Source organism: Syngnathus leptorhynchus, chromosome 22 (assembly GCF_054491065.1).
Source record: "Syngnathus leptorhynchus isolate UIUO chromosome 22, UIUO_Slep, whole genome shotgun sequence".
NCBI classification, from domain to species: domain Eukaryota; kingdom Metazoa; phylum Chordata; class Actinopteri; order Syngnathiformes; family Syngnathidae; genus Syngnathus; species Syngnathus leptorhynchus.
Window position 1 is genome coordinate 3577833 of NC_141216.1, and position 25288 is coordinate 3603120.

The window sequence follows — 25288 nt, forward strand, 5'->3', positions numbered from 1 at the left end:
ATCTTGTGACCTCATTGGGACACCTTTGTCTTTTAACGGCGTGCAACGCTTTGGTGGTGACATCCTTAAAGCTTTGTGTTACCTTGTTCCTATGGTGCTTGCGGGTTGTCGGGTCACTGTCATCATGGTGATGTCAGGAACAAAAGAAACTGCAGGATTCTTCCTGCTTTAGATTAAAATTGCACTTCTATTTCACTCCCCAGATGAAAAAGCCAACGTGGGTGTGTTTTATGACCACTAGATGTCATCATGGCACACTAAGAAGCAGGAGATGAGGCTTTCAGTGTCCTCAGCTTACATGGATGACATCACCAATCCTGCAGGGGAACAACACCAATCCATCCATCATCCATTTGCTTGTGCATGTATGTATTCATCTCAACTTAGTTCCAAGCCACTGATGATATAACAGTTCACTCGCCTGACTTTCATGCTTTTGCCATCTTTGGGTTCCCACTCAGTGACAGTTGATGTGAATGTAAATGGCTGTTAGTGATTGACTGGTTTCAACAGTAAAAAGGGCCTGAACATGGATGGCTAGATATTAGCAGTTGACTTCCACTATGCGGTTAGCTTTTGCGGTGCGAACTAGCTTCTCAGTTAGGTGTGAGATATGCGCTCAGATCAAATAACAATAAAACATGCGTGTGTGCCACCTGTCGGGGTATTAGTCACACAGGGGAGCCTCGACACAAGCCGCCGTACCTAATGACTTTCATTATTCAGCAGCAAATGTTGCCTCTCGGCTTGTGTTCCATGAAAGTGAACATTTGCTGCAATAGCATTTTGTTACAAATACAGTTGGAGCTACGTTTCCACAATCATATGAGATGCAATGCAAAAAAAAAAGGGATGAATTGGAAATCTTTTTTCTGATGTCATAATGAGAGGCTTGTTTCATGTTTTGATTTGCTTTTTTAACATAGAAAAATGAAACATCATATAGAGCTCCCAATATGATGTTCTTATAGTAGTCTTATATGGATGTTTATTTCGTGCGCTTTTTTTTTTACAAACTCCTAAAAAAATCAAATTGCACATTTGGATGCTATAGACGTCACGAGAAGCAGTTACATAACGGCTAACCAAAGGCCTAGGAAAGGAAACGTCTCTTTGAGCATCACGCTATCATGATTGCGCTCGATCTAGGTCAATCTGTGATTAGCCGACCGTACAGTAGACGAGTAGCCGAGGATTATTGGCTGTCCACGGTGACGCCATTCGGTTGTGGCTCAGACCGGGCGTTGCGTCATTGCCTGAGCTTTGTGTGTCCTAGCTTCAAATGATGACATCACACTGTGCCACTACTGCTTTGAGACATCACATCTAGTTAGTGATGTCACTGAGTGAAATATGGCATCATATGTTTAATATGACATTGTGGTGGCCATTACCTGGACAGCAGCTGAATTTGGAATCTGATCCATGATCGCTAGCATGAAGCAATGATGTCATCAAATAGAAACAGTTTCTTTTGTCTTTCTTGGACATCTGCGATCATTGCGCCACTCTCGTGAGGGAGAAAGGGGGGTAGGGGGTAAAAACAGGACGAGCGAGAGAATGTCAGGCACTGTGCCAACATGCGGGATCAGCACTATGAAAGGACACATGTGAATCACATTCAGCTCACATGTGCACGTTATCTTACCGGAGCACAAGTTAGACTTACCCAACTGTCCACATTCCAATTGGAGATGGTTTGGAAATGATCAGAAATAGACATTGGGCAAAAAATGATGGAGTCTTGTCAATTGCAATCAAGGGTGCAAGCCACAAGGCAATACAAAGAAAATATTGCAAGTCAATGTTGTGAATTGAATAATCCCATGACTGTTTCTACACAGTATGTGTCTAATGGTCAAATTCATGTTAAGTGTTCATTTTAATGTTGTGTACAACCAATTGGCAGGGTCTCTGCTTGCTCTCAAATTCCCCCTGTGGTTATCATGAATGTTTCATAATGGCTGCGAGCGTAGATCTGCCTCACAGACGAGTTTGATACAAAGCAGATTCCGCTAGAAGTGCACACTGAGTCACAAATACAGTAAGTCATATTTTGGAAATGGGCCGCCGTTCCACTCGGGTACAAAAGAACAGCTGCCTTCATGTGTGTGAGAGAGAATGTTTGTGGTGGCGATAGCCTGCAGGGTAACAAGCTGCTCGTTCACCTGTAAAATGGTTTTTATGGGACACTTTTGTCTGGCTTCACTTTGGAAAATCTCATTTGAAGCATTCCAATCTCCTCTTGTCAGAAGGGAGGTGGAGTTACTTTGGCTGGCTGCTTTTCTGTGACTGCACATTGAATAAAAGCCTTTTTTTAAATTTTTATTGGGGAGACCAAAAAATGTCAAGCTAACTGAGTGACGGCATTTAGTACACAGTAAACGCATTTGGACAGTAATATAACGAGTTATTAAGTAAACTTCTGAGTAACGTTTTCATTCATCAATTACCAAGCTTTTCTTTTGAAGAAAAACAATTCTTTGTATCCATAAAAAAAAAAACCTTAAGAGTGGCTCTTTGAAAGCAGTTCTGATAAAACTGCTGCTATGGCAACGTACGCGCTAATCTACAGTTTACAGGCTTGCTGTTTTTTCTTTTGCTCACATTGCATTTAAATGGGATCGGTTTGGTCCTACTGTATCGGAATACAACTACAGTACATCATGCCATTCAGTTGCCTTACAGGAAATGGGAATGTCACTTCCCCCCAGTGTGTGTGTGTTTGTTGAGGCTGGTGCTAATGCATGCAGTCAGGCAGCACCGATACAACAGCGAGAGCAAAAAGAAAGCCGGCTTTGTGTTCCACTCAGGATCTCGGACACAAGAGCGGCCGGAATGGCACACAGCCATTGTCGCGGGTTCATTGCGGTCTCGCACACATTGCTGTAATCTTTGGCAGAGATAAACGCAGACAAGCTGCGTCAAGATTTGTCAGATTAAAATTGTGAAATTTCACTCGACACTTGGCTGATTGCGACAAAATACGGAATGTTGAATACTGTAACGACAGCACATCGTAAAAAAAAAATATATCTATTTTGGGCTTCTAAAGGGGGTAAAAGAAAATGGATTTTTAGTCAGTGTTTGACAAATGTGTGACAAATATTACAAATAATCTTTTGGTCCTCAGCTCACCCTCAGAAGTCAATAGCGGGTGAAGGGTCACGTGTCTGCAATCGAGATTGACGAGAGGAGTGTGAGGAGCCAACACTGTCTGCTAGCTGGTGAGTTGAATTTTTTTGGCTAATGATGGTTGCATCAATAAAGCAACTTTTGCAGAGAAGCAACAATTCATTCCTAACTCATCAATTAGCAAATTAGGTGTTAATTACAAGGATTTGCACTAATTTTCACAGCCTTCATTACAAATCTGGGTCAATTTGTGTTCATTAGTGTTCTTTTTTGTGTTGCAATTGTCGACATACATTTCAAATCCTCATCAAGCAGAACATTGACAAATTGGCACATGCTCTCATCATCAGTTCCCTTAGAGGAGCAAGTGGTGTGAAAGTCAGTTTAGAACATGGAGTCTTGGATTTACTGTGCTTGTGCTAATGTGTTGGAAGCTTGTGGACAGCTGGTGTTTTGTGTTTACATCTGAGGAGTCAACGATTCAAGGAGACATACCGGTTTGCTTTCCTTCATTTTGCTTTTCATCTGGGCCACTCTTTCGGGGGTGAGGTGTTACCAAAATGTCTTATTGGGGTAAAGAATAAAGAGGTTAGTTAACAATTCCTCAAAATATCATAAGATCTTCATTAACACATTAAAAGCAATATTTTTTTTTAATAGGTTGACAAACAATATTTATTTAGGTTCACAAAAATGATAAGTTAATTATCAGGTAGTCCACAAATATTGTGGGAATGGTCTCATACAGTCATACAAAGTGGGGGAAGTGGACGTACATGAGAAACCATTTATGAACAGGCCAACCCAGAAAAACACTCAGATTTAACCAAATAAAGTAGGAAGCAAGGGAAAGATGAATTGATAAAAGAGTTTGATCAAAATAAAACCAAGGATTTTTTTTTTTTCATTCGATTCAAAATTGCCCTAATTGTTTTAACTTAAAAAAAAAACATCCACCAGCAAGATAAAATATTATTTATCTTCAAAAATAAAATCATGAAAATAATACAAAACCAGGGGTGGACCCTGCATGTAATATATTGCCATAAATCAGGGTCACTCCCACTGAGTTGCCCTTTGCCCTCCTTAACAAATCGGAGGACCGGCAACTGATTCCACCTGTGCACAAGCATCGTGTCTTTTTTAAAGTTCGAATTACAGCATTAGGGCCACACAAAAAAATGTATATTGTAAAATTATACAAAAAAATCCTTTTGAGAAAAAAATGACTATTATACAAACTTAAAATTGTATTTTGAGAAAGGTTTGAACAGAAATAGTTTTTGTGAGAAACATTCATAATGTAGGAGAAAAAAAATCTTTAGAAAAAAAAAAAAAAAAGACTCACTATAGCAAAAATAAGCAAATAAAATCTTACAATATTTAGTTTTTGGTATCGTAGTACTTGAAATCCTTCAATTGTCTCATTATACTATTGTTTTCTTTAAATAGTACAACTTCCCTTTTCTTGACTATGCTTTATCACCCAAAATTAGCTTTTGCAATCCTACATCTTTTCTCTAGAATCCTTTTTTTTTTTTTGTGTGGCCCTAATATGTCTTCATCTCAAGCAACCTGTCAGGGGTATTTCTCTTTTATCTTGAGATGATCCAACTCAAATTAGCTGTCATTATTAGCTTTGGAAAGCATGTGTAATTTTGCTATAAAAGATGTTATTGACAAGTCATGCAAAATGTTTACAAAGAGTCAAAAAATGGAGTAGTCACGTCTCCCCCTCCCCCCACCTAGAGCCAGTTTAGCTGCTTTCGCAGAACCGCCTCGGCTCCCAGATAATAAAACTATCATCGTTACAAACAATGTTATATTAAACCACTAGTGATGTTTTGTTTTTCTCCTTGTACAACCCATCATCTCAAAAGTATACAGCTGTAGACATCGGTTGAAAAATAAGCCGTTGTATTTGCGGATAAGCTAGCACGAACCAAAAGAGGCATTTGCATTTAAGATCGAGGGGGGGGAAAAAAAAATGCCCCAAAATTGTTAAGAACATGTCCTGTGTCGTCAGCGCCAACGGTTGGTTTAAGAAGAATCCCTGATTGGCTAAAAGAAGTCAGGTGACCACCAGGTGAGGTAAGAAGAAGCCCCGCCTTGACGATGGGGATGAGAATATGGAGGTGTTTCCTCGAACGCGTGTTTACATAGACATTTATATAGATTTTCCACGTAGCCGCTCTCTGGCGCGAAAACGCACACGTACACACTGGTGCATGATGCTTCAGTCACTTTAAAACACTGCATTGCAAGTTCCTCTGTCGTCATGCAGCACAGACAGTTGTGGAAACACAACAAGACCAGTGGGGGGGGGGTTAGGGGGGGGGGGGGGTCATAAATTGGGGGGGGGGGGGGGGGAGAGGGGCTGGAAAAAAAAAACTACAAAATATGCTGCCTTGAACGTCCTTGAACATCACATAGAATCCTTGGGCATGACTATTTTTTTTCCTCCAAATTCAAATATTTTTCTTGTCATTTATGTAAGAAAAAAACTAAGATTTCACATACTCTTATTACTATGTGTGTGCGTATCTTCTATTTTTTTTTTTTTTTTTTTTTACTTTTCATATTTGCATTGGTTTTCTCCTCTTGAAATTGTTCACCCAAAGTTTTTCTTGGTTTGCGTCTTTCCATATCTGTCCGTCCATTCTTGCCACATCCGTTTTATTTTTTTATTTTTTTTGGGGGGTGGGGGGGAAAGACAAATCGCCCGCCTCTCCGGGGTTGGGCGGGGGTTGGTGGGGGCGTGGCAATTCATCTCTCCGCTTCCATCGCTACGCTCGCCTTTTGCTCGGCGCCCGCGTGGGGGTTAACGCCCGTGGGCCAGGCGGGGCAGGGCTGTGTGGGGGGCTGCCCCTGAGTCCAGAGTCCCTGCGGGGGTGGCGGCACGCTGGGCACGTTGGGTGACACCCCCCAGCCGCCGACTTGCGGCGGCGGGGGCGAGGTGGCGGCCGACGCCGACATGGGGCTGCCGCTGTTGAAGCTCTCGGACGCCTTGAGCCGGGAGAACATGGTCAGGGCATCCGGGAAGTTGGGGGGTGTCGCTGGTGTGTTGGCTGGCGTGCACATCTGAGGGTAGGAAAGGAAAACCACGGATTAGTGCTTTTTTTCAAAACAGGAAGTAGACATTTTGACGATGCGCTGATGGTGCTCGGAAGCTCAAACATCCCTTTGCCGCCTCTTTTCATCCGGTTTCTCCAAGGTTGGTTCAAGTGACACCCTTGGGAGTATTTGTGTGTGTATAAATGTACAAATCAATTCATGATTCACTGAGCGGCCAGGTTGTTTCTTTTTTTTCCTCACTATGAATAGACACCAAAATAATCTTATTGTGTGCCAGCAGTCTTGCTGTTGTGCTGCCAGGCAACACACCCAAAGCACACACACACACACCAAACTCATGTTTTGTGCCTTTCACCCACTTCCTGCACACAACTCCATGCCCAGCTTCCTCCAAGACATTTGTGAAAAGGAAAACAACAACCTGCTGTATTCCAGCGGGAGGCAAAGGTGGAGCCGCCTTCATCCAGGAGGCTTGCCACTTAAAATAAATGGTAAACAGGACACATACCCAAGGCACAGACTTTAGGAAAAAAAATTAAAAAAAATAGGTCACTGCAGGCTCATTAATATAATCAGCCCGCCGATTGATTGGTCAGGCTCTAAAAACAAAGCTCCTTGGTGAACTAGTACTACTAAGTAATTTAAAATGTTGAAAAACAGGATAGGCTGGAAAACACTGAAGCTTCATGGCACCGACCTCAGTCGGAGCCACTGTATCCCGTAATGCCATGGAGATTGCCACGCGCTTGACCTCGGAGTCCGAGCGGTGGTCCCAAAAACAACAGGAGAATAGCATTCCTCTCGAACAAGGGGGGGGCTGAAAGTGAACCAGCGTGCCCCCTAAAAGTGCTGCTGCTTAAAATTTCACAGGGCAACGCTTGGCTAGGTTGGACTGGACCATAGGGTTCTTCCTTTGGCATGCCGTTATGTAAGGTGAGCATGTCCGCGGTGCACTCCTGTCAGGAAGTGCTGGCTCATGTCTTTGAGGCCATTTCCTGCGGTAAAACGACACCCTAGAAAGTACCCGTGACCTCTACTGTACGGCTTTTTGTGAGCGCACCACGGTGGCGGCTAATGTCTGGATTTGTTTATCTTCAGGATGGGTCACTGTGGGTGACTGAGGATGAGGCCTTCAATGTCCTTGAATAGAAAATGAAGGCAAAAACCTGACACCTTTCCTCTCAGGTTGTCTGCCAAGACCTCTGACTCATCCATAAACATACGCAGTTGCATTGTTTTGCTAACACATGCCCAGGCCACTTGGATGCGTTTAGTTTTTGTTTGAGACTCAACAGAAGAATCGGAAAGGAATGTAAAAAGCATCTGGCGCCACAGTGGGATCATTAGGAACAAACGGCCTGAATGTAATATTTGTCAACGATGTCACGTTAAATTAGCGAAAAATTAATCACGGAATGAAAACAACAAAACGCCTCTTTGGAATCTGCCTTAAAGGATGAATCAAATTTAGTGAGGAATTCTAACATTCCAAAATGGTCAAAATAATCCGAATTACTCTGAAATGCTAACAACATCTGACGATAGAACCGCATTGCTCGGGGGGTCCGGGATTGTGGTAACAAATATTTTCCGAAACGAACAATGCTCCATTTGTACCGTAAAGGTCACTTCAGCACCAGAATGTGTACTGTAAACAAATAAAGGATGCACATTTGCAAAGAAGCTGAAGGAAATGGGCACGATAAATAGATTATTTTGAAACAAAACAGTTAATACCTAACTTTATGTTTACATTTGCCCATCAAAAACTGATTACAATGATTGATTTTCTTTCTAATGACAGAAGCCAATGCTCCAAGTGGAAACACTGCCAGGTATTATAATCCGAGCAATGTTAAGTGATCGAATCAAAGAGTGATTTTAGTTCAAGAGTAATCTAGCCATTTGGGGAAGAAAAAAAAAAAACACGGCGATAACAAAGAGTTGGGAGTTTGTGTTCAAAACACAGCCAACAAGTGAGGCGTTACCATGGGGACGACTGTTGTAAGGAAAGAGCGCAGATCTTTGAGCCAGACTCGATGCCGTACCAGAAATAGGCAATGGCGAGCCTCGACGCACCGAAACACTCCACCGTTTGTGAGCTGAACGTTGGTGCGGGTTTGTTTATGTGCAAACAGATGACATGGGAGCTATTTCAAAGCTCACCAAACGCATTCCTGAGAAATACTTTGAGTGTGTGGCCAGGCTTAAAGGACCAAGTGGGGGTTCTCTCATTTGACATATTACGTTACGTTCTCCTCAGTGATGCTACACCCACAGGACAAACTCCCAGGCTTTAATTTGCTTCTTTGCAGCCTCTCTGGAAGTTTGAATCCATTTGACATGGGAAGGGCCGACCACATTTTTACAATATATGAATGGCAATCTGCTCATTTCCGATTACTCCGGCAAGTTGAGACACATAGTCGAAACCAGAGGTTTACACAGACTATAAAAAAAGACACACCTGTTTTGAAATGAAAGCAGACTACACGTTTCCTTGAGATAAATACAACAGTTGCATAAATGAAGAAATGTTTTGCACCAAGCAGACTGTTGATAAAATAAAGATTGCATTGTAACACTGGCGTTATTTTGGATGGAATGTTAATGAGGGGAAAGTTAAGTCAAAAGTCTAACAGAGGAGCAACAACATGGCACTTGTGTACAACTCGGGCTAACTTGAAAACACATAATAATAGATAACGTTCCTGTTTTTCCGCTGGCAAAGTGGATGAGTTAATCACTGCGCAAAGTGAAAACATTCGCCCAAAGAGTCCAATGAGAATCGACTTCTTGCAGGCATGGAAGTTAAGAGTTACCAACCCTGACCCTTCAACTCCTTCCCACTCAGCTTCAAGCAGCTGAAATCCTTTCTCATGCACACAGTTGATCATTAGCCAGTCCACCTCGTGTTTTTGTATGCTTATGTCAAATGTACAGTGAAACAACACGAGGAAGACGGAAAGACATTAGGAGGCCTGCGACGGGAAAATGATACAAGTGGGAGACTAAATGGAACATTTGTTGCACTCTGTAGTACACGCTACAATGCCAAGCATGCTAACAATAGATGCCGTAGTTCACTCATGTGTAGGAAAATAGTTTGGCTTGGTAAAAGACCGGCTACGGAAACTGGGCCAAAGGTCATCACGAGTGAGAGCAGCTGCAAGGAAAGCACTGGGGGTTCAGATTGCCAAGAGAAACACTATTTGTCACTATCTGAACGAGTCTAATGCCATCACTTTTGGTTCACTCGGTCGGCAGACTTGGATCGTACACTGCTCGGAACGAATAGCAGGATGAGAAAACAGCTTACAAACGTGATCCAGGCAAACGGGAAAAAGGATGAACTAAGCTTGTGAAGGTGAGAATAGTAAGATTAGATCTTAGCTAGTCTGTGTTCAAATGTCAGCTGACCGAGACAGACTGCCAAACGGGCTAATGTGACAGCGATGTTTAGCTGCAGAAGAAAAGCGGCTTCAAAGTTTGAAGTAAGTTTTCCTGGCCTGACCGCAGCGTAGGGATGAGAGAAGTGAATTGGAAGCAGAAATCTTTCCGCTAAGATGTGTGTCTTGAGAAAGCCTTTGTGCGCGAGTGGTTAGGCTTCTGGGAAAGCTGTGCTCCAGGAAACGTGCAGGGCAACATGCTGGAACAAGCAAAAGCACTGCCCTAGCTAGCCACTTTAGATGTGGCCAACTTGCCTGGCATGGCACTAGTGCACGGCCATGGGATTGCCTCCGGTGCATGACACAAAAAACACACACATCCGAGTAAAATGCATTAAATATTGTCTATGCTATTGTCTGTCTATTATGGCTGACATACAAAGCAGGCCTTAGTAAGCCAAATACCTGGCATTGGGATAGTCCACTTAGCTAGACACGATGGTGCAAACAGTCTCCCTTATTCCCCCATCATCTCTAAAATGTCAACGAGTGACGACAGATGGAAGGTGGTCCAGACACACAGAAACGAGAGCAGACAGTCGATGCGGTCCCGTCATGATTTATGAATGGCAAATTCTGCATCTGTAAGCATGGACATGGAATCACGTCCAAGTTTAATCTCGGAGATAAATACTACAAACCCACAGGAAGTGAAAGAAAGGCTTGCTTGGTTCCTCTAAAGAAACTGCACATTGACCTTCATAAAATGTCTTGATGGTAGTGATAAGCAGCAATTACGTCACAATAAACTCAGGGTCACTGAAACACTTGTTTGTTCCTGACATTTTATCACACAGTATGGGGGTACTCATCCATAAGAGGCAATCTAACAAGATATTTTTTTTGTTAGGTTGACAGCATTGTAGGGTGCTCTATTTTTTGTCTTTGACCCATTACAACCCAGTGCCGAATTTGTTCCCGGGAAACCACATGGGTCCCTTGCCGCATTTTCTTTAACTACCATAACTGTGGCAGGATTAAAGCAGGCTTTGTCACTGTGTTAGCTTCTCGACTGAGTCACATGATGATGGGGGGGGGGGGGGGGTCACATGTTCCCGGACAGCTGTGGAAGTCATCCAGCTGGGCCCACTTCCTTATTTCTGGTCACATGAGAATTCACTGCTCATGTTCATAGAAGCTGTATGAGGAGAATGTATCATCATGGAAACACAAGAGCTCTGGGAAGAACAATTGTACTTCCCTCCAAGATCTTAGAGAACACCTCATGACATGCAGATAGGATCAATCAAAGATTACACAAAACTGCTTTTTTTCTTCTAACTGCCGTTTCACACCCGAGTAGATGAACGTCAACATATGTCAACACGCCCTGAGGAATCCTACGATCCGAAAACAGAGATAACCGTTGAACAACTGTCCCACATGTGGGTTTATGTAGGGCACTGTGAGTGACACACTCCGCACACATGTAAGGAAAAACAAACACTCTTGACAGCAAGTGTGTGCGATTAAGGGCAGCACGTTTACATGGCGTGCCCAAGCACACGCAGTCAGCAAAAAAAAAAAAAAAAACGCTGAAATGACGACAAGAGATTTAGCAAGCTAAATCCTCCCATGGTGGTTCTTGTTCTGGTGTGTGCGTGCGCCAAGTAACATTAAGAGACTTTTTGTCAATACAAGGCACACTGGTGAAGCGGAATAGGAAGGCTTGTCTACCTTCAGGATCAGCCCACACCAGAAATGCTCGGTTGCCATGGTTAAAATAAAAATATATTTGAAAGAGAACCTCCATTGATGTCAAAAATGGAGCTGGATAGATTTTTTTTTTTCATCTCACTCTCAAGGTACCAGTTTGTGATTTAACTAGGCCAGACAACTATCATTATAGAGACACCTCACCTGCACTGTCAATCTGGTCAGACAAAAAGACGAGCATTGCTTGACATTTTCTACTGACTAGTGAGTAGAGATGGGCAGAGGAACTAATTAGTCGGTTCACTGACAGTTGAGAATTCTGGCAATGGCCTGGAGTTGATTTTGGTCTTTTATGCAATCAAGGCAAAGAGCACCGCAGTACTTGCATTGTCAACTCAGTTCCAAATAGTTTGCATTTATAAAAAATAAATAAAAAATAAAATAAAAAAAAAAAGAATAACATGAGCCCATTTAACCCCAACTCTGACCCTGGAATGAAAGCAGGTGTTCAGAACATTCAGAGACAGATTGTTTTATTCTCATCAATCAATAAAAAAAAATCTTAGCTATTTTGCATAATTCTTAGTTGCATAGAATAAAATAGTTTACTAATAACATTTTTTTGTTGGTATTGCCATTTTACATGATAATAATTAACAATGTGGCATGCAAGCTGGCCATGCCACCCTACTGTACTAGTGTTGTGAGTCACACATGCACACACACAATGAGCAACCTCAAAATACATAATAAAGCACACGGGAGGAGAAAGGCGTGCATGTTGGCATAAGCCAAAAAGAGAAGAAGAATTTGTGATTACGCAAGAACACACCTCTAAACACAACACCACACATATTCGGGAGGTGCTCCAATGTCTGCTAAAGTATGCGCATGTAATTTAATGTATTAAATTGAAAATACTTTTATTGGGACAGGACGACGAGCAGGAGCCACATTGTAATGAAAACATAATTAAAGTGGCTTTGAAAATCTAAATAAGGCAAAATACACTACACTGCCCCGCAACTACAAGTAAACAAACCAGCAATTGGATGACTAAGTAGTGATGTGATTTACTTATTCATTGTAATGTCTTTTCTAAAATAGAGTTGGATTTAATGAATGACTTTCAGTTAAAATAAGAAATGCACATGAGAGGAAAGTAATCGTTTAGGCATGAGGTGTTTTTTGAAATTTGATATTGACAACAGAATCTGCTACCGCGTACAAATATCACACCAATTTATTTCACGAGGGACCCTTGCAGGGTAGAAGACATAACTTCTTATATTCATACTTCTATTCCTTCCTCGCAAGGAGCATGGAGAAGACACTCTAGACTGTACCAAACATAGTAAATGGCCATTGAGAGGTTACGTTAGACCTCCTGAAGTCACACACTAAGCCACGCCCTTAAAAGACATACGTCAAAACAGTAATGCTATGTGTTTACACCGTATTTAAGGGTACAATACAGTGCTAGTTCTCTTTGATTATAAAATGACAAACTAGGTCGTCAAGGAACCACTGTGGTGCTTGAGATTTCAAAAGGTTAAAGTGTGTGTGTGTGTGTGTTTATATAGCCCCGACACCTTCCACTTTACCCTACAATGTTGTGTCTGCCCTCCCTCCCAAGGTTGCTGATGTGTCATGAGAGAGGGGGGAGTAGCAACAAGCAAATGAAATGAATACAAGCACAGTGAGACTATTGAGAAAGGCACTGCCCCTCTTCCAGGAAACACTGTGTGTATTTTCCACTCTCAACTAAAACGAATGTCCGAATAAAAATGAAAAAATAAATCTTTTTTTTTTGTTTTTTTAAAGCATTAGCAGTTCTTTCTTTTTTCCTCCTTGGAGGTTCTGTGTCAGCGTGGCTGATGCCTGTGTGAGTGTGTGTTTACAGTATTTCTGGAAGCTCACAACATGGCCGACATGTGCTTTGTTATTGTTAGTAACACACCAACCCTCCCAAACTGTGAGGGTCGGTATCGCCCTTCATACAACCTATGACAGTTTAATGCTTATGTCGATTGTTAAACTACATCAAGAAATCAACATTATAAGTTTAAAGATTTAATTCCACCCCAAACTCACCATTTGATGATGATGGCCATATGGGATATTTGTTTCTTGAAAAAAGGCACTGAGGGCAGTCTAAAAAAAAAAAAAAGATCGAAACAAAACAGAAGTTAGATTTCATTTGGTGTGTTTTATTCTCAACAGAGAAACCAACGCTATGGACGATCGTGACTTGTTTCGCAATAGAACAGGCATGTGGCGAAACAATTGCACGTCCGGGTTTGCAAGACAAAACGGTGGCCATTTATTGCGGAATTGCAAACACATGAACAACCCTACCGTGGGTCGGATTATAGAATTTAATCTCGAGTGAAGTCTAATTGGATATGCTTAGGGAGTGCGTTTCGCAACCCTGCTACAGCTTTACCTTGTGTGCAAAATTAATATTTAACTTACAATTACAGTGGAATGTTTTTAAAAGCGCGTTTGATGGACTACAACGAGGCACGAATGTTTGGCGAAGCACACAGGCGCTAGCTAGTCGATCGTCGCAAACATAAACAGTCGCCGCGTGCAGACTTCATTTTCTTTTCCCCCCTCACCTCAAACTGCCAATGTGCCGCCTGCAGGAGCTGCTTCGCTTGGTCTGCTGCACAACCCGCCGTCAGGACGAACTGGTTAATCATGACTTGATGTTTAAGTTCATCCATTTTCGACGAAACCCGTGTCCTAAGTCAAAAGCAGACTTTCGACCGTTTTCCTCTTTTCTTCACTCGAGTTGTATTCCGTCTTCCTCCCCTTCAGTCGTCCACCATTACAGCCGGCTGGCCAAACACAAATATTTACTGTAGGAGCGGTGGGGGCGGGACATCGTGTGATTGGCAGCACTATTTAGCCAATCGAGTCAATGCGCATTGTGCATGGGAATTGTAGTCGAAAACAGGACGGTCTCGTCTCACGCGTGGCTTTTAGTCGTGTATGACTGCCGTGTTGGAATTCCTAATGATATACAAATCCAGAAATCACTTGAAAAAGATAGATTTCAAACAGCAACTCAGAAAATGCAATAAAATTCACCCAGTAGCTTTAAAAAAGACGGAGAAGCGTTCTCGGCGACAGTTTGTTTTGGACTACAAGTCCCACAAGCACCCGCTTTGTTTGTAAAGCTCCAGGAAGGTTGACTTTTGTGAATGACGGCCGCTCTCGTCCAATTCTGCCGCTCGCAGCACCGCTCTTTTGCCAAATATGGTAAACAAATCCACCAACGCCAATTACATCGCTCCGAGTTAATTTAGGGACAACCCGATAGCCATGCGTGTAAAAAGCGACAAATATGTATTACACTGTTCCTACAGAATTCATATTGCATGCACTCTTAATTGCTACATTGTCGCTCAATAAAATGTCAGCATGTACAAATGTGGTGCATTTATGTTGACCTAATCTGGGACAAAACATCCGGATGACATACAAAAATCAATTCACTGAAATGATGAATAACATACTGTAAGCAATTGGAGGGAAATCAAATTAAAAGTTATTATGAGCACAGGAAATCAGTCACGCGTGACTTGTTCAATATGACACTAACACACGTCAAGCACACTAACAACAGGATGCGGTGACGGAGCAGCATTAGGATTACGTAATTCCCGCAATACTACTTCCTTTGTTCAACTGCAGATGTGCAGATTATAGTCAGACGAATGAAAGGTTCTGATTAAAAGATGGCATTTTCGTACAAACCGAGAGATACAAATCAATCCCACATAATGATGATTGCACCTTTGAAAATTTAAACGCTCTTTTATCAATGGCAGGTTTGTAGGAAGCAGTTTCACAACAATGTTACAGTTGGAAAGAACGCCCTCTGGCGGACAAATGAAGATTTAACAGCCTTGACCGCATGATGTACAGGAACACACATTACGTGTAGGGTTTGCTTTGCGACGGAGTTCCGTTCCAACAAGAGCGTCGTAACTTTGACGTAAATCGGAACTACCATCCTAAATAAAGCATGCGTGTAAATGTTAATAAATATTTGCAAATCTTGTAAAATATTGACACTTTTAAAACGTATGGTATACATATTTCGATGTGACCTTTATCCAAACCATAAGTAACATTTGTGTTTTAAACCCAAAAAATCTAATTAAAAAGTTGCATGATATTGTTAATACAATCTTAATTGACTGCAATTTTTGTTTTTCAAATGACCTATGCTAACATCAATTAATTCATTGATGCATAAATGTCATTAAGAATGTGTGGGTAGTTCACTTGTGTGTATTTTAAACACCGACTAAAGGTCAATAATGCCATTTACAAGACTGGTGTTGTAAAAAGCCCTCATCAAGGGCCTTTTCCCAAACCATTACATGTAGATGTGCTGTGGCCAGTACTGTATTCATGTCTGCTCACTGCTCAGTCCCTGGTACTGGAAGACAGTGGGAAACTGGGTAACAATAGGAGCAGCTGTTCAAATATTTGCATGTCTCACCAAGCAAGGCCTTTGTTAAGAAGGGACCTGAACAAACCCGAAAACACTGCTAAAATCAGCCTCTCTTGACGGGATGCGACAGCTGGCTTGACATAAATGTATGCACATTCTTTGAGTCTCAATGCATGGACAGCGAGTGTTTCTCAGGCCCCTGCCCCTCCAAATCGTCATTAGAAGTGTTTGTTTGTTGGTTTGAATAAAAAAAATGATCTCATTTTGAAATACATGCCCTATATAACTGTTTAGCTAATTAGGAAGAACAAAACAACAACAAAAGCCCCTGTGATCATACTGCTGCAATAAATGGGTATTTGGGATTTGTAATGCGGTATATGTCCACTAGATGGCAGTGTTTCGTTGAAAATCGGAAAGACGCGCTTGGTTACAGCTGTTAGAATAAAAAAGAATACATTTCATTTTCAGTTTTGGATGTAAAAATGTATGACCATTTTTACTAGACGCATAACATATTGAGAAAAGGGTAAGTGAAATAAAATAGACTTACTATGGAATTAGACAGGCCTATATCCTTAAATATAAAATATTGTGCAGTGCAGTGATCAAAGGCTCAGAAATAATAATAATTAAAAATATATAATCTCGATTGACAATCTCGATTTATTTGTCAAAGTCTTATTGTTTTTCGGTCATTTTGCTAACTCATCAAAATGGTTATTGTATGTATATTATATAAAATGAAAAAATCATACATTTCAGTCAGTTTTTTTCTTCTCTTTTTGACTTTACTAGTTAGAGTGTAGCCTACTGTACGTATGTAATAATAAAGAATATTATTAAGTGATTTACATGTAGTCATCTGCACGAGGGCACCTGACAACTCTGAAAGCGACGAAATGCAGTTTGTAATAGCCAGTCAGTGGTTTCTTTGTATCCCTAGGCGTGCTTAAGTATCTCATAGCGGGACGTGTGGCGCGGAAGAGGCGCACAGGTCAAATTTCAGTGTGTTTAAAAGCTGGGAGGTGAAATGGAAATAAACTATTTGAAAAGAGGCAGAGGAAAGGAGAGAAAGGGCAAGGCCAAGCAGCCAATCACAGCTCCCTCCAGTCACTTGAAGTGATGGTGGGCAGTCTTTCCTGAGCTCTACGTTCATCTTATTGTACTTCCTCCTCGGCATCTCACGTATTGGCTCGACAGCAGTTAAACAGTGTTGACTCAAAAGCTCAGCAGAGTCGACATGGAAGTGATCTAAGTGGCTCTTTTTTTTTTTTCCCTTTTCATCGTGGTTCTACATGCGCCGCAGGAGAGACCAAACCGAGCCCTCCTCCTGCCTCTGATGCACTTGTTGCGCACGGACCTGATGCTCCACTGGAGTCCTTGAAGAGGCAGGACGCAGTGCAACAGGTGCATGCGCTGCATCGTCTAAAAAAAAAAAACCCCATCAACTGAAAGGTAACTTTATAGTCATTGAATGCATCTTCATTTGTCGTAACGCGACTTTATGTACGTTTGAATCCCATTTCCGCAGTTTCTTATCCTGTGGTTATATTTATGGGAGAATTGTGTTTTGTCGCTTTCAGAATAAAACGCAACTTTAGATGCCAATCTGTTAATTATTCGTCACGAAAAAAACCAGGATGCCGGTTCTGACGAGCCCAGACAACGCAAATAAGTTTAAGGAGAAATGGTTGACGGCGTACCCGGATGATCAGGTCATCGCATCCGACTCGCCCCCCCTTGATGACAGCCTCACCAGCCTCCACTGGCTCCAGAATTTCTCCATCGTGAACGCAGATCCCGAGCGTCCCGGCGGGGCCGCGGCGCAGGGATGCTGCTCCTCCTCCTCCTTCCCCTCCTCCCATCAGCACCTTTTTCTCAAACGCTTTCCCAGAGGAGGTACCGACTCCCCCTCCAGCCCTCCTGCCGGGGACACGGCCGCCACGGGGATGCCGCTTTACCTCGGCAGCCCGGTCACCTCCGGGAGCGACTCTACTCTGGCGCCGCGCTTCTCCAATTACGCGCATCTCGGCAGTGCCTTCCAGTCCATCCCGATCCAAGCGACCCCCCCAGCGGAGGTTGACTACAAAACAAACCCAAAAGTCAAACCGCCGTATTCCTACGCCTCGCTCATCTGCATGGCCATGGAAGCCAGCAAGCAGCCCAAAGTGACTTTATCCACCATCTACAACTGGATCACAGAGAATTTCTGCTACTACAGACACGCGGAGCCCAGCTGGCAGGTAACTGAAAACAGCCTTCCTTCTATATTATTGATGAGTCAGATAAATGAGTGTGTGAGTGAGTGAGGGAAGAGTAATTGACTCTTTGTGTCACCATCATCACACACCCCAATCTTGTAGGAGAGTGTTGGGGGGGGGGGACAACTATAGTGAAATACACAATTTGATGATGATTTATATTTTTATGACCAATGAGGGGTGGAGCAAGCACTTGAGTGTGTTTGCTAATGAGGACTCCTGAGAGATAGCTAAGCTAGCTATCAGCTAAACACAGCTGATTATGTTTTCAACGTACACGACACAGCTTCTTTGAAAGCCTCATTAGGTGAATTTGCTTCCAAACAACAACAAAAAATCAGCATCTCCTTTCCTCCAAGTTCATCTCATTTGGTTAAGTCGCTCTAACCCACTGTTAGTGAGTCTATGCATGCGAGTGTGATCAGTGGCTAACAGCAGCTTTTGTGTGTGTCGGTACGGCGTTCAATAAACAGCAAAAAATTGTGTCAGTGACTGGGCTACCTTTTCCCACATGTTAGGGCATTACAATAAGTACAGTGGAATCTTGATTTAATGGACTCAGTTTGATGGGAATATCGCCATTTCCAACATGGCTGCCACAACGATAAACGTTTTATCCTACAAGTCTATTTATCTGTGATGAGAGCCACACAAGCTTGCACTGTAGCTCAAATGTTCCTTCTTCTCGTAGAACTCGATCCGCCACAACTTGTCCCTGAACAAGTGTTTCAAGAAGGTCCCCAGACAGAAGGACGAGCCTGGCAAAGGAGGTTTCTGGCAGATCGATCCTCAGTATGCCGACATGTTTGTCAACGGCATCTTCAAACGCCGGAGGATGTCTGCAAACAGCTACAACAACAATAGCGGGGCTGTCCACAGACAGAACAAATTGGTTCCGAGTAGCCACAGTACTCATAACAGCTGCCCTTATCAAAGTGGCAAGGATATAGGCGGCAAGCGGAAGAACCACAGCAAGGCCATAAGGGCGTCCGACTCTCCTCTTTTGGCAACGGAGGCCCCAAAAACAGACATCCTGAGGGGGGATTTCGACCTGACGTCCATTTTTGATGATGTCCTGAGTGGGAACTGTAGCACCTTTGAGGATTTAGACCTCAACACGGCTCTGAATTCGCTGGGCTGCGAGATGGAGGTTACCATGCAAGGGAGGCAGCAGTCGGCCGGGTTGGGGCACTGGTGCGGCCCGGGGGACCTCATGGGACCGAGCCAGCACCTGAATCCCTCCCAGTCGTCCTACGCTTATCTGGACATGAGCGTCGCCTCGGCTGTCAACATGGCGGAGCTTCACGTGCCGCCGCAGCATCCGCAACAGCTGGACGGACAAGATCAGCTACTGCAGAGTCAAAATCAGCTGCAGAATTTCGAGGAGGCTTCCTCCCTGTTCCAGGAGCAGCCGGAGGAGGTGGTGTCCTGGGAGGAGCTCAAGGAAGAGGCACAGGCCATTCCACTGACTCTGGATCAGAGCTTTGGCCTGTATGAGGGCTTCTTTATGGAGATGCAACCATGGGAACGGGTCGAAGCCTATCTGTGATCATTGAGTTCCCGCTTCCATTAATGTCCGATGAAAGCCTGACTTCCAGTCCAAGGATCAACCTTTTATTGTCTTTGTATTCAAACACAATAACATCACACATGTTGACTTTTACTCAGCGCCCCTAAAAGTCGGGAAGAGACTAATCAACGTTTAGCAGCTATCTTACGCTATGTTTGGTACACGAAGCAGCTTTGATTTGAACGTTGCGAACTGATGAACCAGGGCGAACGTTTAAAAATTCTTTCAACAAGATGGACGAAAGACTACGAAGTGCAAATGGACGGCAGCCATTTTTTTGGGGTGAACTACACGTGAACAAAAGGCAGGACCCAATCAAAACAACTGGGCACTGTCATAGAAGTGAGAAGACACCAGGATTCTATTTTGCTACATTAGCATTCAACTAGCTTTTACTTTGGAACTAACAGTACAGTGTAAAACATCTAAAATGCCATCTCCAATGTCTATGCTGTGTGGTGATGAAAGTTGCAGATAACTTTAAAATGTATATTCTGAAATTAGCATAAAGTCGTTTCTATATATTAGGAATATTGCATATTCACTGCAGTATATACCATAAAACAGGAACGTTTGCCACTCTTTTATACTGAAAAGGGGTGTGAAGGTGTAAAATGGATTGCCTTGTTTCTCAGTCAAACATTATGCACTTTGATAGGCAGCAGATCTAGTAGATGTCTAATATTCACGATGTCAGCGATTATCAGTTGATGTTAGGTTTAATGATCACAATGCAAATCTAAGGTTACTAAGATCCCAAATAGCCGGCGTTGTATTGGGTATTTGTCACTTTTCAGATTCCGTGCAATGTTCTGGGTGTGGCACATGGTTGAATTGGAAGTGTTAGTAGAAGAGACATGATTGAACGGACGAAAGTCACAGTACACTAAAACGACCACCCGGAAGCTCCAAAATCGCATTTCTGAAGAGACAATATTTTTGAAAATCATTTTTATTGGGATTTGACGTCAGCACAATTTGTCTCAGGTGTAAAAAAAAAATTATTTGCTCTACTCCTGCGCTGTCATTTATCACGTTTGGCGAATCCAATCCAGGTTATGCCTGGTCAGTTCCCACATCTATTTGTGTGTGCAATCAAGTTTCATCTGATTTTGCACGCACAGTCGTAAAATCCGGCCCTAATTGCCCCTAAGACGATTGCAATAATATATCTGGCTAAAACAAATAACACGTAGTTGCTCTCTTTGGTTGTATATAAATGTTATCTGAACTACAGTTGCATATACTTTGCATTCGTTGACTATATTTCGCCAAATTATTTTGATAAAAAAAAATATGCAGGTCATTGGTCTTTGTTGATTCAGAAATCTTGTCACTGGGTGATACTGTTTCTTGATTTGGATCTTTTTCTAAATATAAATGGGTTTGTCTTTGGAATTAATCACCTAATTTTAAATAATAATAATGCTTTTGGACTGAGAGTAGTTAATAGAACCTCAACTGGAAAAAGGCCAGTTTGAATTGATGTTATGGTATGAAGCGATTTGGTTTCTTCTTGATTCTTACAATGTTGTTTCCTTTGTACTTTTTTAAAAGAGCTGTTTGAACATGCAACCATGCTTCGATGCAATACATGGTGTCAATTAAAGAAAGAATGCGAATTCAACAGTGTCCTTGCCATCCATTTTGTATCAAAACTGCAACCTTGGAGCCTATTGGCTCAATTATAAAATTGTTTCAAACAAAAAGAAAAGTGATTCAACTTTGCCACGACTTGACCTATTCTATATATTATTAGCTCGTACGCCGTCAACCTGATTTGTGAAGCACCATTATAAGGTTAATGATTACATATTGGGCTTTAAGTAGATTCAAACTTTATGGAGTGTGCTTCACTATTCGGGAGACGGACTGCGCTATTAAGTACGTCAAATTAGGGCCAGTAATGATGGTAATTACCCATCTGCAATCCGCCAAGAATGACGAAGAAAGCCAAATTGCTTTATTATTTTCTTACCCTCCATTTCATTCTGTCTTTTGTCGATCACGGCGCCCTATAATGTGTCATTCCTGATGGAAAAGCTCTTCCAAACCGACAGAGCGCCTCTGCCCATGCCGGGTTATATGAAAATACGCCTTTCCAGCCCAAATCTCTTTTTAATTGAAATTGTTGGCTAGCTCAAAGCTTCCCGGCGGCGGCAGGTCATGTGTAGAGATCTCCAGGAATAACCCAGATTCCCTAAAACAGCATGGGACCACTACAGTCAGATTCAAGTCCTCAGCGTGAGGAGCGTGCACTGACCAAGCTGATGGAGAAGCTGATACTGTAACAGCAAGAAGAACAACGTCACAATCTGGATAATAGGCTAAAAAAGTCCAATTGCCACTGTCCGTGTCACGCGTGGTGCCCCTGTGCCGTTTCATTACGCACGGGGAATATTTGTGTAGCGCCAGAGGTTTCATTGTCCACGCCCCTGCTGAGTGTGTGTGTACTCGGTGGTGGCCCAGATAACACTATCTGTGTGGAGCCAGAGACCCGCGGTTCTATTCACGAGGCAATCGGATGAGAGACCGGGACTGCCCAGCACGCGGACTTTGCTCAAAGAAGGAGAAACAAGCGGAGAGCCATCCCTGCTTGCTTTTAATGGCTTATAACCTCCTCACTGGCGCCCCTAAGGAAGGCTGTGAACCAATCCATGTGTTGGTCACAGAGGTGGGGGGTGGGGGGAGAAAGATGGAATATGTGGCCATTTATTGCCATCGTGGCACCCTCTGGACCGAGCCTGATTAGAGTCACACATAAACAGGGTCAGCCAGCTTTGCTAAAGAAGCGCCCCTTCTCAGTGTGACATGTTGACAGAGGCTTCAATTCTCTATTTATTGGGGATCGCCAAAGACCTATTCAAGGGGAGGAGCAGATAAGACACATGATGGGGGTCCCTCACTAATTAGACCACTTAGTGTGGCACAAAGCAAGGGGTGTTGGTGAGAAAATGTCCAAAGTCTGCTTTATAGCCTGAGCGTATCCTCTGAGCACCAGCGATTACATGCGAGATAGCAGATCAATGAAATTTCCTGAATGGCGCATGAACTCATAAAAATCCCTTGTCTTTTTCATTCATCACGAAAAGAAACCTTGTGGGGTAACCTTAACCTCTTTGAACCAGTGGGAAATTGTCATCCAGCTCTGGTTTCCAAGCTCTCATCACATATTGATAAAGGAAAAGACTGGAATGACATTCAACAGTCGGGCCATCCGTTAATGCCCTTCCCTCGTTCTGGCCAGAAGAGGAGGGACTTTACAATTATTTTCAAGTCTGTTCCAAGGATTTTGTTTCACCATGTAATACTGAAGTACTGAAAAATCGAAAAAAAATCTAACCAGTTTGAGTTGTTGTATGGCGTCATATACATGATATCAACTCTAAAATAGGTAATTTGGGAAAAGGGGGATGAAAGGGACATGACGAGTCACGTGGACTTTTCGAAACACAAGAGTGCACATTTTCACCTGTTTACTGGCAACACGATGCAGCTGATTGAAGCCAAGCGGCTCTCTCGACAGAAAATAGGGTATGGGCGCCATAAGAGTGAGGGGGGGGGTAATTTCTCCGAATTTAGCAACAGCTAATGAAGTCTAGGTTTCCATTTTGTCAATAAACCCAAACAAAACCCTTCCAGATTTAGTTCCAGTTTTGATGTGCTAATTTGATTCATTCGCCGCACGTCGAGCGCACTAATGCACGTGTGCAAATGAGCACAAAACAAAACTGCACACAAACAGATGGCAATTAGTGACAAGTGTGTGTCTGTGTGTGTGTGTGTGTGTATATGGGGGGGGGGGGGGGATCTTTAAGGCTAAAGAGGCTCAATTCATCTTTCGCCTTTTTTAGCGTCTCGATGTTTTCCCCTATTGTTCAAATGAGTCGATGCTATGTGTGGATGTTTAAAGAGGAGCTCACCTCACGAATAAATTTATCAGTTGTTTATCAAATGATTTTATCATTGGTGGTTGCCTCGTTATGTTGTTGCAATACACCAGGGGGGGGGGGAATCTGTGATTTAAATTTCCTGGATATGGTATATTTGCATTCACTCAATAGCAGAGAGCAAAATAAATGGTATTATTTCTGATATTTGATATTTTTACTTGAATTGTCTATGAAAGTGTTTTTCCATTAGTCTTGCCATGCTTCCAGGGTCGTTCCGAATCAGTCTAGTGGAAAACCTTCTGAGCATGGATTGTAATCCATGCACATTGTGGAATTAGGCTTCATTTGACTGTGAACGGCGCCCACGCCATTGTTTTGTGCATGTGGGGGCAGCCTCTTGTTACCAGATTGTGTTGGCAAGATGACAGGTGTCGTGTGTCATCATCGCTTTTATATACGGTGTTGTACTTTCATCGTGACTCGATTGTCTTGTGTTTTGGATTCAATCAAATCTCTACGTGTCATTGTATCTCATTGTCATCTCCTCGCTTTGAAACATGTTTGATCATACGGTGTAGAAATAGTACCGGGATATGAATCGAAAAAAGATCTACACAAAAGCTGACAAACAATCCAGGTTGTATGTTGTCTCTCACCCGAAGTCAGCGGGGACAGACTCCACCCTAATGAGGACTAGCGCTCTCGAAAATGGTTGGCTGCAACGTTTCAACCTGAGTTCCACTGACAAAGCAATTTAAAAAAAAAAATGAATTAGAGAGCATGTCTACGCTTAAGGGACATGGCCGAGTAAGCAATGTAAGGAACAATACTGGTTGGTCTAGGACTGTTGGAGTTACTCGCGGCTCTCCTTTTTTTCCGAGTCAAGGTACCGCCGTCTGTTCTTATTTTACTGCAAAATACCTCTTTGGCCAGTCAATTGAAGTTAGGGGAAACAAGACCCTGAGAGTTGTCTTCATTTACTTCCCGGCATTTACGCTTGATAGAATCGGTCTAAGATTAAGCCTTGAATTAGCTTCAGCCTGCAAGAATCACTTGGGCTTAAAAAGTACGACTGTCCGTATTAGCGGCCGGGGTTCCCGTAATATTTCGACTCCAAATCATCAGTTTATAAAGCAATGTGTACGTTTCACAATATATGGCTCATTTTGGCATGCTTTGGCATCCAACGATCGGTGACTGAAAGACATTCCTGTCCCGTGTCTTTGGTCTCTGTGGTCGCAGGGAGCGGCTGATTGTCCGGCGGACAGAAAGGAGGAGGGCGAGATGGGGGGGGGGGGGGGGGGATACACAGCTGCCTCAAGTACACACACAAACACAGATACAATTACATGCTGCCTTTTGAGGTAGGACAACCCCACACATGCCCACAGCAAGTGGATGGAGCCACGGGGCAGTGTGTCAGGAGGGTGAGTGTGTCTGGAGCTGTGCCACTCACACAGGGTCACTTACTATCGGTGCCAGGCAACAAAGGGAAGAAAAAAAAAACGTACTTTAGTATCTTAGACTGGAGCTTGTAAAATTTCGGCCCTGAAGTGACTCAATGTTTTGCTCTTGTTGGTTCAGATTTTTTTTTTTTTACCATAGAGCCACTTTTATTATTAAAAGTAAAAACAACTGTTTACAATGGCAGCTTTACACCAGCTTTTTAGAGAGTCGTACGAGAACCTCTGGTCTACTGGATAAACCTCCAACTATCCTTCCACCTCCGTGCATCATCCAAGACCTCTTAAAATTGCTGAATTGCCACCCCCTCC

General features: G+C 42.8%; 2 protein-coding genes across 4 annotated transcripts in view; one reads left to right on the top strand and one right to left on the bottom strand.

Moving 5' to 3' along the window:
• Positions 1–153: 153 nt before the first annotated feature.
• foxj1b (forkhead box J1b) lies at positions 154–21247 on the top strand. 3 transcript variants are annotated; one of them, XM_085904264.1, is made up of 5 exons: positions 154–365; positions 3134–3227; positions 12952–17244; positions 17373–18032; positions 18742–21247. In XM_085904264.1, the coding sequence occupies exons 4-5, from the start codon at positions 17430–17432 to the stop codon at positions 19597–19599; spliced, it is 1461 nt and encodes a 486-aa protein (XP_085760390.1). In that variant the 5' UTR covers positions 154–365; positions 3134–3227; positions 12952–17244; positions 17373–17429; the 3' UTR covers positions 19600–21247. The 3 variants fall into 3 exon arrangements, with proteins under 3 accessions (XP_085760390.1, XP_085760389.1, XP_085760392.1); XM_085904263.1 differs by having other exon boundaries at positions 17096–17244; XM_085904266.1 differs by lacking the exons at positions 154–365; positions 3134–3227 and having other exon boundaries at positions 5501–17244.
• The window catches only part of ubald1a (UBA-like domain containing 1a), a 33730-nt gene continuing 12223 nt past the window's right edge, over positions 3782–25288 (bottom strand). The window contains exons 10-12 of the mRNA XM_085904267.1: positions 13937–14158; positions 13410–13469; positions 3782–6216 (exon numbers count right to left, since the gene is read on the bottom strand). Coding sequence (XP_085760393.1) covers positions 5902–6216; positions 13410–13469; positions 13937–14044 — 483 coding nt within the window. The 5' untranslated portion in view covers positions 14045–14158 and the 3' untranslated portion in view covers positions 3782–5901. The remainder of the gene's footprint in view (positions 6217–13409; positions 13470–13936; positions 14159–25288) is intronic.